The sequence below is a fragment of the Diorhabda carinulata genome, chromosome 8, assembly GCF_026250575.1.
Source record: "Diorhabda carinulata isolate Delta chromosome 8, icDioCari1.1, whole genome shotgun sequence".
Lineage (NCBI taxonomy): Eukaryota > Metazoa > Arthropoda > Insecta > Coleoptera > Chrysomelidae > Diorhabda > Diorhabda carinulata.
Genome location: NC_079467.1, coordinates 10299800 through 10316526, shown reverse-complemented (window position 1 = coordinate 10316526; position 16727 = coordinate 10299800). Strand labels below are relative to the sequence as shown.

At 30.1% G+C, this 16727-nt stretch overlaps 1 protein-coding gene across 6 annotated transcripts in view; it reads right to left on the bottom strand.

The window, feature by feature from the left end:
• LOC130897272 (protein prickle-like) overlaps window positions 1–16727 on the bottom strand; it is a 629019-nt gene that overhangs the window by 34182 nt on the left and 578110 nt on the right. For all 6 annotated transcript variants that reach the window (XM_057806039.1, XM_057806041.1, XM_057806038.1 and 3 more), the window contains one exon: window positions 12275–12554. In XM_057806039.1, coding sequence (XP_057662022.1) covers window positions 12275–12520 — 246 coding nt within the window. In that variant the 5' untranslated portion in view covers window positions 12521–12554. The remainder of the gene's footprint in view (window positions 1–12274; window positions 12555–16727) is intronic.

The window sequence follows — 16727 nt, the reverse complement described above, 5'->3', positions numbered from 1 at the left end:
AATGATGGCTATAATCTCTCAAATTGTCAAATTGATATATCAAATGATTTTATCACAATAATGAGAATTTCTTGTCTTTAAATGTTGAAATTGGAATTTTAAATGAAAATAATCAAATAGATTTGAGATTATTTTCAAAGTATACTTCCATAATAAAAATCTATCTTAAAAATCAGGTCAAACCATCAGTTTTTTTATTTTGAAATCTTCATGGTTTCTAGCTCTGAACTAAGGCTCATATTAAAATTAAGATCTGTTTTGTTCATAAAGTGATAATGATATTTGTTGGACTTATTGTGAATATTTCTGATTTATGCAAAATAAGTATTTTCACTATCTATATCTGATATTACACATTTATTCGAATCCACTGTAATCCACGCAACAGACTAGAAACGGTTAACTTAAATGGTACTAAATAGGGGGTTCGTTTTACTTAAATACTTATAATAAAAGTACACCCCGTCGGAATCTGTAATCCACGATGAAAAAAAGAAAACTAGTATTTTTCACTGCTTCCTTCTCCCGCTACATAAATATAAATAAAAGCACCAAAACTGCGAGAAGGGAAAAATATCACTCTAATGTCATAAAAACAACAAAAGTCGAAGAGGCATAATATTCGACTACTTAAGAATCTTTTATGTTCTAGTCATGTTTCCTCAGTACCGTAATGAAATTAAGGAAGCCGTTATGAGAGTCCCAGATGCGATTTCATTAGATTTCGTTTCATCGGGAGTGCGTTCACTACTAGCATTAAATGGATTTAGTACATGTGGAGTTGGAGATTACAGAATAGGAGAAAAAACTGTTTTGTAGTGACTGGACAATGTATAACAGACATTATAGCGTTATAAACATTTTGAGGTGAAATATATCTAGCGAAAATACAACTAAGTGCCAAAATAGTTTTTGTGTGAAGATTCACCCATTATTAATATATTTTATGAATTTATTGTGACGGATACGGTGAAAATATATATAGATTATGAAAAAATGATTTTTGGGGAATAATAATATGACACACTACTACAGGTACTTATCGGAAACTAAATACAAAAAAAAATCAGAAAATTAACGTTTAAGAAATCATCATTCAGTCAAGCATTTTGCTCTAGTAAAAACAAGTTATTGTTAATGAACAATTTTGAATCACAGAATTGTCTAATTTACAATATAAATGCTTGTAGGGTGTACGGTTTCAGTGAATCGGTCAAAACCAAACTGTTAACTCATAATTTTCTCAACCTTTTTATCTAATTGAACCCAATTCTGTCACTATATTATGCACCACAGAAACGTGATTAACACACTTTATTTAAATTCGAGTTTCAGATCCGACAAACACTACACTTATTCAAAAAATATTCATAATAGATATTTCTCAAAATGAAACAATAACATGCTATTGATAGCTTTGATAACTGAACAACGCAAGAATTATCTCCGATTAAAAAAAAACTAAATGTGGACAACTTCGTCTTTGAAGGAGACTTAATGTTATTCCTCACATTTTATTATGAATTCAGCTCCAGACATTTGATATATTTTGGCTCTTAGCAATGTTCACTCAAGTGTAGGATAGGTATCAATAATAGATCATTCTACACATAAGTTACTAAGCTGGAGAAAAATATATTTTGCTTGACTAAGATTAAAGGGAGTTAATATCTAATTCAACAATAAATGAAAATGAATTCACAGGTTTCCTAAAAGAAAACAACAAACATCAGAGTCCATGCAAATCAATGTCGAAATAAGTGATCAAATTAAGTAAAATATAGATTTTCAGGGACAATTATGTTGAAGTTACAATGTCAACTTGATCGTTAGATGTATACCATAGCTATATTTTCTCAATTTGTGAAATAAATTTCTGAATCAACAGAATTTTTATTTATTATTTGTAATGACTACGAGTCAAAAAAATGTGATTTTTATGTTTCCTATTTTTTTAGAAATTATTAGAAATGGTGTATATTAGCAGGCATAAAATATTTATTGGCTTTGAATATTTATTAAAGTTTTCATCCCCCATATTAAGCTAAACGGTAAAACTGAGAGAATGAAAATTCAATTTTAAGACGTGTTGCAAGTAGGGAAATCCCCATGAATTTCTGTCGTCAAGCTAAGTGACTTAATAACTCGTTTCGTTTCATCATCGAATGAAATAAAAATAAACGATACAGACAGTAGGATGGAAGATCAAAACAAATGAGCTGAAAGTAGCTGTTAACTACCTGACAAAACATATATGCTAATTCTGAGATGGTTTAACTTTGAAAAGTGGTAGTGAATAAAAAAACAATGAGTATTTGAGAATTTAATGTCCAATGAACTGAACATCTTGTAAGAACTAATTTTCATTTTTATCCCTACATATATTACAATTTTTATTTGGTTGCTATAATAATAAATACAATATAATAACATTCCGGATGAATCAAGGAATTCGTCATAATTATCATAGTATTGTAACTTTTAGTTTTCTAATACGTACAATTCATGTAGTAGTTGTCTAATTCAAAAATTTCACACATCGCATAACAATAAATTAAAAATTGGATAACATTGAAATACATCAGTTGGTTAACTGAAATTTGCCATTTTCGCTTAATAGTTACTACTTAATAGTTTTAGCGATCTGATGGAATTCAGAGCTAAGTTTACTTTTTTGTTTCTAGTATTGTTTCAGGTTACATGAAAATTATACTGGGCGTCCATTTAAGAACATGCGTTGGCCATATTTCGAATTCTCCTAGAGGCTTGGTGTAAAAAAATTACTAAACAGAATAAGAGGAAATTTTGAAAATTATTTTCTTCTAAAATGATAGTTATTTTCTGGAAAATATTCTTGTATCTCCTAAAATGAAATGGACAGTGCTTGAAAGCTGAAAAGAACTTGATTAGTTAGTCCTAAATACTGTCTGTTCTGTCTATCATGTAAAAGTGTTGGTATCAGAATATTTAAGGAAATAACTATCAGTAACTCCAAAATAATTCATTGTATTTTGTTGAGCTTTCGATGATTAAAAAGTACTTCTCTTAAGCTACGACGGCTCCTACTTAAGTTTTTAAATAGACAAATAAAAACAAATATTTATAATTGGCTATGGTTACATATGATTTGAACGTATCAACCGCTCCTTCAGGTGTAAGAAACAATCATTTAGTGCCAGACAAGGACTCGCATTGTCGTAGTGGAGAATGATTCGTACTCTGCAATTGGTTTCCCTGGTTTTTTTGAACACTTCTGGTAAACAAATGCAAGTGTACCTTTCAAAATTGACCATTCTACGTTGATGACATGTTCAATTATTCCGTAAAAGCACTTCGAAACTATTTGTTTCGAAGTGCTTAGTGGAAGAACAACTTTTTTTAGATTTGGCTTGTTTTAAGAGACCCATATAGTAGATTGTAGTTTTGTTAGTAAAGATCCATGATTCATCGCCTTTCATGATCTTATAGTCGTCTTTTGAGGAGCCGCGATTGAATTTTTTCAGCATTTCTTGACGATATTGTAATATCAGTTTACGGAAAGCATCGATGCGATTATCAAAATATATAAAGCGACCAATCTTTTTGTAGCCTAATGCTCAAGTATGCCTCAATTTCATGGTGTGACAAATGACAATCTTTCAATATCAATTTGCACACAACATTGATATTTTCTGACCCAACAGTCGATGTTGGACAACATTTACGATAATTCATCCTGTAGCGAAGTGTGACCATTATTCGGAATTAGGAAAACCAGCGGAACACGGTAGCTCGAGATGGTGCTTCACCACCAAAAGTCGAAGCGAGTTGATAGGGATACTGCTATCATCGCATGAGAATTTTTGTGATTTAATATCATTTTTTGACAAGATAAATAATTCAAAATATGTAAACAACTCAAATACCACTTGTCTGACAACACGTTCTGAGTACGTTCACCATTAAAAATGTCAAACTTTATTATGGCAATGTGAAATTTGACATATTCACATCAATGTCGCCATATCTCAAAACTTTAGTACACTGACTCTGACTCGATCGATTTACCTTGCTCCAGTCTAGATGGTTTCTCATACAAAATAATTATAATTTATCTAAGTCCGCCAAAGTTTTCTTATTGCAATTATTCAATGACTGGTGCCAATATTATGAATCTTTTTCATAACAGAAAAATATTTTTACGTGATCTTAAAAACGTATTACATAATCCACATTCAGCATATAACGGCTTACCTCAGGGATTTATTCTGAGCCCTACCTTAATCAACATTTATACTGCAGATACCGTATTTCGGCCAACCGTCATATATTATACCCCTTATATTCCGACATTATCAATATAAATAACTTAATACTCGAAACCATAATGAACAGAAGCAGCATTTTTTGTTTCAAATATTAATCATGTTAAAAAATTTAGAATACCAATTTTTATTCAGTTTACTCCGCCGAAGCGTTGGCGATAAACAATGTTTAGTGTGGTAGTACTAAATTCAGTTCAAACTGTTGCTACAATGACAGATTCAGAATCAGTTTCAGATGCTATCGAAGCGTCTCCATCAAATATTTATAATCAGGAATTTATCCTCGAAATAAAAACTTATTATACCAAACAAACATTGATAATAAACAAATTATTCTCATATGGGTAAAAGGTCATAGAGGCATTATGGGTAACGAGATGGTAGATCATGAGGCAAAAGAAGCTTGCAAATTAGAAGAGTACTTAAACTTCTTCTGACATGCTAATGTAATTAGCAAACATAATAAATCTATTAGAATCAGATGGAGAAAAGCTTAAAAAACCTAAGCAAAACATCAAACAAATCTTTATTCCCAGCTTCACCCAAATTTACCAAATAGCATTCTATATATAACAAATTATTATTATAGTGAAAAATACACAGGAATAATAACACGACTAAAATTAAATCATGGTTGTTTTCCGGTGCACTTTTATGAATTTGGTATTTTACAATGACCATTTTGCAGGTGCAACGTATAGGCGATAGAAATCATGTTTTTCTGTAGTGCAAGAAAAATGAAGTAGCTATATCTAATATATACAAGGTTATTCATTAAGAATGTCCAATCTCTGAACTGTAGATTCTAGACCTCAAAATATGATGATTGAATTGAAAAATCCAAAGAATTTAAATCAGGGCCTCTTGGTGGCCAAGCAAACTCACTTTCACGATCAATCCATCGATGCGGAAACTGTTCGTTTAAGTATTGATGAAAAGAATAATGTGATGGTGCTCCGTCATGCAAAAACCACATATTTTGTCTTATATCGAGAGGTATATCCTCTAGTAATTCGTGTAAATGTTCTTGAAGAAAATCTAAATAAATGGGTACATTTAAATTGGTTAGAAGTTCAAAAGGACCTATTAAATAACCACATATTACATCACACCAAATGTTAACCTTAAACTCGTGCTGAAAATGCGTTTCCCTCATAGCATGTGGATTTTCAGAATCTCACAAATGATTATTTTTATGATTAAATATTCCTCGTCTGGTAAATGTTGCTTCATAAGTAAAAAGAGTTGTATCCAGAAAATCTGGGTTAACATTTTATTTATCTTGCAAAAAATGGGCAAATTGTAAACGCTTAGGTAAATCTTGAGGTAATGAATTCTGAACAGAAGTGTAATGATATAGATGCAATTTTTCCCTCTTCAATATTCTAAAAATAGATGATTGGCTTATACCTATTTGCAGACCTAATCGGCGAGTACTGATATCTGGATTCTCCGTAACAAAAATTAAAATTTCATCTTCTTCATCGACAGTGATTTTTTTTGTAGCACCGTGCTCAGTTTTAGAGCGTAAAGACCCCGTTTCACCTGAGTGGTTGTAAAGATTTCGGTACAGTTTGTAATTGGGTTGCCTTCGATTTGGGTATAATAGTGAATATCTTCGAGCCGCAGCTGGACCACTATAACACACACAAATCATATCGCGAATCTCATTATTGGAAAAATCCTTATGTCTGGGCATTATTTGATAAATAACTATTACACTTGCTAATTACTAAATTTTTAATAAATGGTATACTAATGTACTACTTATTCTGATAATTATTCAATTTTTGCTTCTACACAAACTGTCTAATAGCGACACAAGCCGACTTGTAAAGAAAACGAAAAATTAAATCACGGCTTAATTCACGAATGTGATTTTGATATTTAGAGATCTTTACGAAAGTGGATCATCACCACATTATTCTTTACAAGTTCGTCAATACTTAAACGAACAGTTTCCGCATCGATGGATTGGTCGTGAAAGTGATTTTGTTTGGCCACCAAGAGGCTCTGTTTCAAATCCTTTGGATTTTTAAATTTGGTCGCAAATGAAGGCATTAGTTTATAAAGAAAAAATAATAGACAAGGATTATTTCATATTAAGAGATCTTTACGAAAGCGGATCATAAAGTGTATTTAAGTAAATGTTGGGCATTTTGAGCATTTGCTTTGAAGTTTTTTATTTTTGTTTACAACTTTGTTATTGTTACATATTTAATAAAATTTTTTTATGAAAAATTAAAATTTATTGAACTTTTTAGAAGCAAATAATTCGATAACCGATTGAGTTACACGAATCATAGAAGAGTAACTTTTTTTGTAGAATTTAACGCTTTTTAATATTTTTTTCATTATTTTGGATGTAAGTTTAGCCCAAAAAAAGTTTTCTTTGATTTAATTAACACAGACAAGTGTAACTAGCGCCCTCTATTAGTAATGTTAAATTGGAGTGCGATTTATGATTCCTCATGTTAAAAAACGTAAAATTGCTAATTTTCATTGAGAAATTGTGAAAACATAAAAAATTATTGCGAAAATCAAAATTTAAATTTAAACTTTGAACACCTTGTATCTCGAAAACTAGCAATATTTGCATGAGGGATGTTGAGCAGATTCATCATATTTTGAGGTCTAGAATCTACAGTTCAGAGATTGGACATTCTTAATGAATTACCCTGTATACATTTCTATGATTAATCGTAACTTCCCTCTTACAATAAATATTAGCTCTCTCTTGGCAAGCTCAAAAAAAGCTATTTTAGATACTATAATAAATTTCATTAAGAAAACAAGAATAGTTATTCAAATCATGCACATCGATTAGTCAAAAACAAAAATGTCTGTGACCAATAGCCTAGTCTAAGGCCATCCCTTCTCCTACTCACACACACAAAGTTGATTTTCACAAAAAAATTGTATGCTACGATACCTACCGACTCGTAATAATGCTGTATCTGAGAATATCTTCAGTAAACCAAAATATATGAGAACCTATTGAAATACTTTCCAAATTCATTAATAGTTCTTGAGAGTCCATTTTGCAAAAACACTGTTAGTTTGTTTTGTAAAAAGTTTTGAGTATATAATTTTACAGTTTTAAATCTCTAAACATTTATCGAAGCCTGATTCCCTAATAACTAATGCTCCTATTTTTTTATTGTAATTATTATTTCGACAATAACAATATTATGAAGATATTACTCAAGGATTATTCTTGTGCGCAATTGTAGGAAAATTTCTAACTACTGAAATTGGAGGAGTCGGCTCCAATTCAAGAACTGTAGTAATTTATACATTTTCCAATAGACTCATATTTTGTATTAATTTCTCATAGCTTTTTAATTCTTCTGAACAATAAATAACGTCAAACCTGAAATCATTTTCACTTTCAATGTAATACAGTTCCAGTATGCGAATGGTTGTTCCAATAAATCCCCGCTATGCTAAAACAACATAACTTTTAAACCATACCATCCAATTTAGACTATTAGAAATTTATTTTGATAATAAGAATGTGATAAAAATCATAACACTGTTTCATTCTTTATAAATTAAAAATATGCGAGTATTAAACAGTTTTCTTGGTAGTGTTAGTTTGTTTAAAAATTCTTTGGAAAATTGATTGTTATTTACCTGATCCTAAATTAAGTTTTTTATATATGGATATGTTAAGAGCAAGTAGTGTCCGCATAGCCAATTAAGAACTAATAATTCCTATCGCCAGTAATATCAATAAATAATCTAGGCCACTGAGTAACAAGATATATATATATATATATATATATATATATATATATATATATATATATATAATATATTTATAATTGAATAATCGAATTATAACGGTATAATTTACGTGTAGGTTGACAGTTAATCTCTCTTGCTTTATAAAAAGTTTTAATGATATATTTTATACAGGGTGTTCCAAAAAAGGTATTCCCGTCTCTAGGATAGATGGAAAACTGAAAAATATTAGGTCGGTAAAACATTTTCGTAACGCTAAACATATACACATTGTTTACGCTTCTACCGCAACTACTAGCAATACTGTATTGAATCTCATAGAGGGCGCTGGTTACACGGTTCTTACCAAGTAGTATTGGACATAACATACTCAATATTAGATTTATTAAGCAAAATTTCAAGTGAACTTAAACATCATTTAATTAAATAACCGATGCTGGTATAAAGTATTGATAAAGTTATTATAAACTTTAGTGCAGCTGTTACCTGTTATACAGAAAAGTGAAAATACATTTATAGCCATTGAAGAACGACGTTGTCGAGAAACTGGGAATGTGAGATCTAAAAAAATAAATTCTGGTAGGCCAAGAACAACAAGAACCATTAATAAAAAAAATATGATTTTAAATTTAGTGAACTTTAACATCCTTTAATTTTGCACCAAAAAGGTACTCTTGTTAATCTTCTAATCGGTTGGGAATTAGCTATGACATCATTAAAATGACGTTGAATTCTATCTTGCATTTCTTGAATTGAATTTACTTCTGTAGCATATTTTTTTTTTAATATGACTAAACTTTGTAATCAAAGGGTTTAAAATCGCATGACTAAGGAAGTCAATGAATCGGAGCTTCTGCACCTCTATCAATCCATCAATTCAGAAAATTGTTACTCAATACTCAACCAATTACGACACCTACTATTAAAGTGCGGAGAAGCTCTATCGTGCATAAAAAATAGTATATAGATATAATATATAATATAATAGATATTCGCTTATTTTGCGTTAAATCTTGTCGCGTAAAAGTGGCCTCGTCCGTGAAAAAAATACATTTTAAGAAATTTCGATTGAGGGCTGTCCTTTCTTGTACTTTTTGACAAAAATTCACTCTAGTCGGTAGATCGTCTGGCAAGAGCTTTTGGTTGGTGAAACAATATCCTATACTGATTAGACTGGATTTTTTAAAAACATTATAAGAAACAAAAGCCATCAATCCCAAATTTTTCAAATGTAGTCATTTTATCGGTTATTCCTTTATAATTTTCAAATCAAAATATTCCGAAAACGGTACACAGTATCGCGTTTTATTAAGAGTACCTTATTGATCGAAAGTTAAATGATGCTTAATAAATCTAATATTGAAGAAGTTGTGTTCAATTCAAATTGGTACGAGCCGTGTAACCAGCCCCCTCTATGAGAGTCAGACATAAAATAAATTCATTGGGTGTATCAGCTTCCAAAACATATTCGTATTAAATTTCAATGCAATGTTGCCAGTAGATACAGCAAAATCGTAAAAAATGTGTATATGTATGGAGTTACGAAAATGTTTTATTGAGGAAATATTTTTCAGTTTTCTATATATTCTAGAGACGGAATCACCTTTTTTGAAACACCCTGTACATTCAGACCAAATTTGCTATTTAAATGAAACTGATTTGATTCGACAAATTCACTTTTCTAAATAATTTTTCTACTTTGAATCTACAATGTAAACCATGTTCTTCAATAATATTTGTAATTTGGGATATAATTCTCCTGTGCAATATTAATCTATGTATGAATGCAGTCAATTTGTTCTGTGACAGTTCTGAAAAATTTACTAGTATGTTGGCACTGCTAAAATCTTTCATTTCATTTCAATTTATCCCAATTATATTATTACGGTTGTTTTTTATAGATATTCTTGACTTCATTTGGAAGTATTGTATTAGATGAAGAAAATTTGACATATCAATGCGCATTTAAAAAAATCAAAGATAGAACACAACTAATAAATTGCCTACCATAAAATGCCTTGTTTTAATTGTGGTAAAAAATACGTTGGTCGATCAAATAAACCAATCGAATAACGTCTTAGTGACAGCTAATTATACCCAGACAGATGCTTGCTTGCCTCAGACGTTTTCTATGGATTATGAATACGGAAGTTTTAAAACTTAGATTGAAACCAAATACAAAAAGCGCCTAGTTTTAGAAACAACATATATTGCTCAAAATTAACAGTGTATCAATATAAAAATTGTTAATTAACCCTAGTGTAATCTATGCATATCTTCAAGATTTTTGAACAACAATTTCTATAAAAATTCAATCTCATCAGTTCAAATAAGTCAACAAGTAAAATTCAACTTCCTCCATATCGACTTAACCTAATCTAACCTATAAAAATTCAGATTCATTCATAATCTAGCCGGATCAAAATTTACAACATTTTGAATACTAACAACAATCAATCAATGAACTTGATATTCACGTTTCGTACACTTTGATATTCAGTTTGCACAAAACTAGAAATGTTCGGAAAGGTTTCCGCAGTCAGGATTATGAACAAAAGAATTAGGTTGACGGATTGAACCGTATTGAGATTTTAAAAATTCTCTACGTTTCAGGTGGGGATAGTGTGGTTAATCGTTCATTGGAAGAAGTCATCCGATTCCGTGGTCTCAATATGCCTACTCCACGCAAGCAATCACCCTTTTTTTGGTAGATTCCAAGGCCACAATCTGACTACTCCGACATATTGAAAGGTTGGAGCAAAAACATAGTATAGAAATAAAACATAATATGCTTACCATCGAGAACACCGTTGACACTGAATCTGGCCTGCTGGCATTGGGCTGACTGGTGAGTTACCTTCTAATTATAGGGGTCCTAATGGCGAGTTTTGTCTTTTTGCCGCGCGTGGAGTTCGGCTTCTCGGTGGGTTTTAGGGGAAATGTTATTCTTGGCAGAAGTGGTATTGGAAAAAAGTGGAAGAAGAAGGTGTTTCCAGATTAACGGTAGTCTCTGGGTATCGTCCCTTGTATTCAGAGTGTTTGGACATTTCTTTATTTTGTTAGCTTCTCGAATAATCCTGGGCTTGAAGGAGCAGTAGTTTTGGTTCCATTGAAATTGATTGTGTGTCCAGTATGGACACAATGTTGATTACGTCGATTTGTCTGGCCAATATAGGAAAGGGAAAAATCTAAATATAAAAATCGCTTCACTACGCTCCTTCAATTAAAGAAGCTATCGAAATAAAGAAACGTCCAAACGGTCTGAATACAAGGGACGATAGTTAGAGATTACTGTCAACCTAGAAACACCTCCTTCTTCCACTTCTTTCCAATACCACTTCGGTCAACAATAACATTGTCTCTAAAACCCCCCGGGAAGCCAAACTCCACACATTTATCACCCCTCCCGCCAATAATATACTTCCCACGGGCACTAAAAAGGCAAAACCCACCAGTAGATCCATTAAAATTATAAGGTCTAGGTGGCTAGCTTACCAGTTAGGTCAAGGCCAGCAGTGATTGTGTTAGTGTCAACGGTTATCTCGATGGTGAACATATTATTTTTCTATAATTTCTTATCTCTTAGACCTTTTAAATATGTGTCTAAATCGTCTTTATCTTGAGTCTCTTATGTTTTTTTTTCATTTTTGAAAGACGGATATAAATTTGACGTTTTGACTACTTTCAATCTTTAACAAAACTGACACTGACAATTTACGCATTTATATTAATCAATAGATCACGTACATCATGAATATTGAAATAAAAATAGAATCAAAATAGAAATCTGGTTTAACAAGAAAATTAATTTTTCCTTAATTTTATTAAAACTTATAAATTAGAGCTATACATTTTACTTGAATTATTTAGGTCTTTTTTACCATTTATAGCTTTTTCGTTCTTATGAATGTGAATAATTTCCAAAAATTTTCTTTTCCATGTATTAGATTGCGTTCCAAGAATTTTTTAAATCTGTATAATTTTTTTTTAAAAACGTTGTTCCAATAGGTCAGAACGACAAATTTTTATCTGTATTTATTAAATTAAATAATAATTATTAGTTAATTAAATTGAAGTTTATATGTATATACCTAGTAGTGAGGAAAGAAAAAAGTCAATTTTATCTAATATTAGAATTTCGGTATTTTAGTTAATTAGCTAAAGCATGAAGAGGAAAGCAAATGCACAAATGATATAGATTACAATATATTTTCGCAACTCACTTGATCGGGCCTGAGTCCTGGAGGTACCCACGTATACTCTTCTAACGCGCACCCACTGTCATCATCGCTTTGTGAATGTCTTTGTGGATCTCCATTAGATGGCGAAAACGGTGAGCCTTTTCCTAAAAATCTATCAGTAGGATCCAAAGAAGGAAGTTTTCCCCCCGGAGAAGGTAATTTTCCGCTAGGTGACAGTAACACTGGTGGAGATATGGGACCAATGCCCCCGTCGTTGTTATTTGACATGGAGTTGCTATATTGGTAATTTCGGCAAACTGATCTAAAAAGGAAAAATAAAATTTACCAGTTTTTACAAATGCGCAAACATAGGAGAGGTACATTTACTAATCACGAAACTAATATGTCAGCAATGAACTGAATAATGAAGTCTACATAATTACAATAATCAGGTGGAGAAGCAGTAGAATAAGTGAAAAAATAACTGAAATTAGAGAAGTTAATGAATAGGAGAGTAGCATTACACTGTTTTTCGCGTATTTCTATAACAATAAAGTTCAACTCAGTCCCTGAAGGCGACAACTTCGTTACTAAAACGCGCATCAGATAATGTAATTGTAAGAGTTGCTGTAGTTGTGTGAAGAGTATGTTCAGTAGGAGAGTACGATAATGAAAATAACCAAATATTATTTGACAAAGCCTCCAAAAATATGAAAGACAAAGGAAATTCATCATGTATAGAGGAGCTGAAAAGCAGAGAACGAAAAATTGTTTCAAAAATAGAAGTATAGGGAAAAATTTATACAAAACTTCTTCACACTACTAGTAGCAAACGAAACAAGATGTAGAAACAATAAACTACTTATTTTGATACTGTACCAAGATTCTACATCTAGAGTGCATTTATAGTAAGACCAGTGGAAGGTTTTCACCACGTGACTCAATCTACGAGTTATAAAGCACGTATTTTCTACCTACTATCTTCTATCAGTAGAAATCAAGTGCCCTTGTTACTTTAGAAATCTTGAAGAAGAAAATTCAATAGGAGGAATCAAATTATCGCAACAGCAATACTGTTTATATAGTTGGTTACACACAGCTGAAGAAGAAACACATTACTTTTTATAATATTTGTAGATAAGTAGTTTATAAAGAGAAAAATAGATGTGAAAAATATTAAGCACAATTCAAGCCAATTTATATTTGCTGTTATAAACTATAAAAATTAATATAGGATAAATTACGGAATAAGAAAAATATCAACAAAATGAGGGATAGATAAGGAGAATATTAAATATTTAGGAGCAATAAACATTGAATTTAGGAATTCAGATATTCCCATAGCATCTAGAAGTCTCAAGAATCGATAAACTCATATAATATACTCGTAGATGGTATTCCATTCAAAAAATCCATTACAATAATTACGTTTTAAAGTGAAAATATGTCCCATGACAACCATGGTATATCTGTTTATGACATAATCAGATGTTACCGGTTACCGTATTTTAAATTAACTCGTTTATTGAAAATATTAGAATTATAAAGAAGTAACCATACGAATATAAATTTTAATTCAGTAGAATAAAATATCTTGAAGAGCTTTCTATCCCATCTTATATTCTACTTTTGAACGAAATTTTATTTTTAAAAAACGGGTCTATGTAAACCAATTTATGCGAATTCGAAATTTAGTGATATAATCATACGGTATATTTTTTTTCAATAATAGGTAATAAACGAAATATAAGTTACAAGTTTATATGTACAGTTAGTTGTTAACATTATTGTCTGTTAAGTTATTAACTGTTACCTAACTAACTTTTTATGAAAATCATGGTTCCTTTCACTTCTGACATAAAAATAAGTGTTTAGGTTATAATAAATATCGCACACATCAATACTGCTACTTGGGAATGTGGTATATTGCGCGATTTTTCTATCGTAAATAAAGTTATTTATAGCACGGGAGAGAACATTTTACTGCAGTATACAGACACACATTATAATCAAAAGTTTGTTATTGATAGTCATGGTTCAAATTTATTGCATAAAAATTTTATGGTAAAATCATATTCAGAATAACATTCACATGAAAATAAAAATGAAAACGGCAATGGTGAATATAACACAGAATATTCAATGAAGGAAAGGATAAATTCAATTACAAGGAGATTAAAGACAAATTAGAACAAAAAAAAATTAGATAAAAACTACAATTTGAGGGAATACGTGCCTTTCACCAAATATATTTGAGAATCTGTCAGAAAACAGAACCAACTTGTTTAATCCATTAGATAGCCTTCAAAATTCAAGATTGATAGCTCAAGATATCAATATTGATATTAATTTCCGCAAAAAGTGAAACATTTTCCGAACGGTAAAACCTAGATAATCTCATTTAAGATTGACCTGATTTTTAATATAGAATTAAAAAATATGATCAATTATAGGGACATCCTGTATGGCTCGAAATAAATTGGGGTGGTAATAGATATTCATATGGCTATGAGAAATAAAATCGAAAAATTGACACACTACAAGGTTTCAATTGAGATTTTTCCATAGATCCAATACTTATTAGAAAATTTTTATTTCTGAGAATAGTCAGTACAAAAGTTAAAATGATACGACAGACTGTTTTAGTAGTCAATTAAATATTAAATCATTCTGTCACATATTTTAATGCGTATAAAATGGGTTTTTGATATATCAATAATTAGCGGACATAAAAATGGTTTATTACTTATACTTGATAGTTTATATATTTTGATAAAGACTAAAAGAAGTAGAAACGTCAAATTGTTATTTGGTAATTCTATAATGACACTGTTTTTTGTATTTTTAGGTGTGAATTATAATTTAGGTATCGTCATTTGTAATATTGGTGTACATTAAGTCGATTTCTTGAGATATGATTTTGTTAATATTAGGTATATGTAATATATCTAAAAATTGTAAAAGCATGAATTAATCTTCTATATAAAAACCATTTTCAGTTAATTTTGATAAAATGTTGGCTGGTTAGATTAATTGTAAAATGGTGTATACATGATACTATTGGAACATAAGGTTTCTGTAATTTTCGCAGCCCATATAGTTTTGGTGGTTTGTAATTTTGTGCATAAATTGTAACTAATTGTAATTAAAACCATTATTTAAAAGTGTATTAATGAATGCATTATTTTTATCTGTTTTGATTTTTTATAAATATTTTTTTGATTTAGTAACTTTATCATTTTATAATGTAATTATTTGTGGGACAAAGTACAAAAGTGAAGAATTATAAATAATTATATAAAAAAATATAAATAATTTTCAGTAATCAATATCCTCGCATTTTTCTTGATCTTTGATGGTTAAATGCTCAACAAAAACAAATTCGAATCTAACATTAATAGTCCAAATAATAAAAGTCATCGTAAATTTGATATTCTATTGATCGCAAATTTGTTTACATTCATCTTGTATAATGAATATTTTCATGTTTTTAGCACACATACGTCAATATATATATATATATATATATATATATATATATATATATATATATATATATATATATATATATATATATATATATATATATATATATATATATATATATATAGGAGTTTCGGAGTTTCAGGTAGATATTTCTGAATATATTGTATGAAGATTCTGATGTCCATTATGTTTTTTTTCCGCTACGAAAATCAAACAAACATCCAAAATTTCTCATTGCTTACATATCCAAACTTACATCCATAATCCAAATTTTTCTTAATAGAGAATATATTGAATATATTGTAAGCCTCAAAAACTATAGTTTGAAAGTTTATTTCATGTATAATTCAAGACAATAATTATTATATAAATATATACCAATAACTATACGATAAAAATCTTCCAAGATCTTGTTAAAAATAATTTTTTTTTAAAACAGGGAACATCAAATACAAAGTAAACTCTATTCCGAAATATTGGTGCGGTTTTTGAATAATTGTTCATTCAAATTCTGCACTGTAAAGAATAATTTGGTGGTACCCTTTCGCAGAGGAGCCATATACTTTGCCTTCTTGGCATTTCAGAAAAACTCAAATGTCACGGAAAATCGTTATAAAATTCAAGAAATTTAGTTAATAAGATTAGAAATACCATGATAGTACAACACAAGCCCGCGAACATAAGCACACTACCATTAATGCATTTTTGTTATAAATGCACTAAAATTCAAATCGGACCAATGATATTAATACAATTAATTTTTCTCGTTTTCACTTTATCTTTGTTTCTTGCAACGCCTACAACTTATCAAAAAAAAAAAAACACTACATGGATATAAGTAATCATCCATTAAAATTAATAATGTTAGGATGTATAATTTAGAAAATATATTTAAATATAAGTTTTGATTTCGCAGCTTTAAAGGCATATAAGTCATAAACGAGTTGTCGTGTGATAACATTTATTTCATGTCACAGCATTATTTTCACGTCATGTACTCACTCCCGAA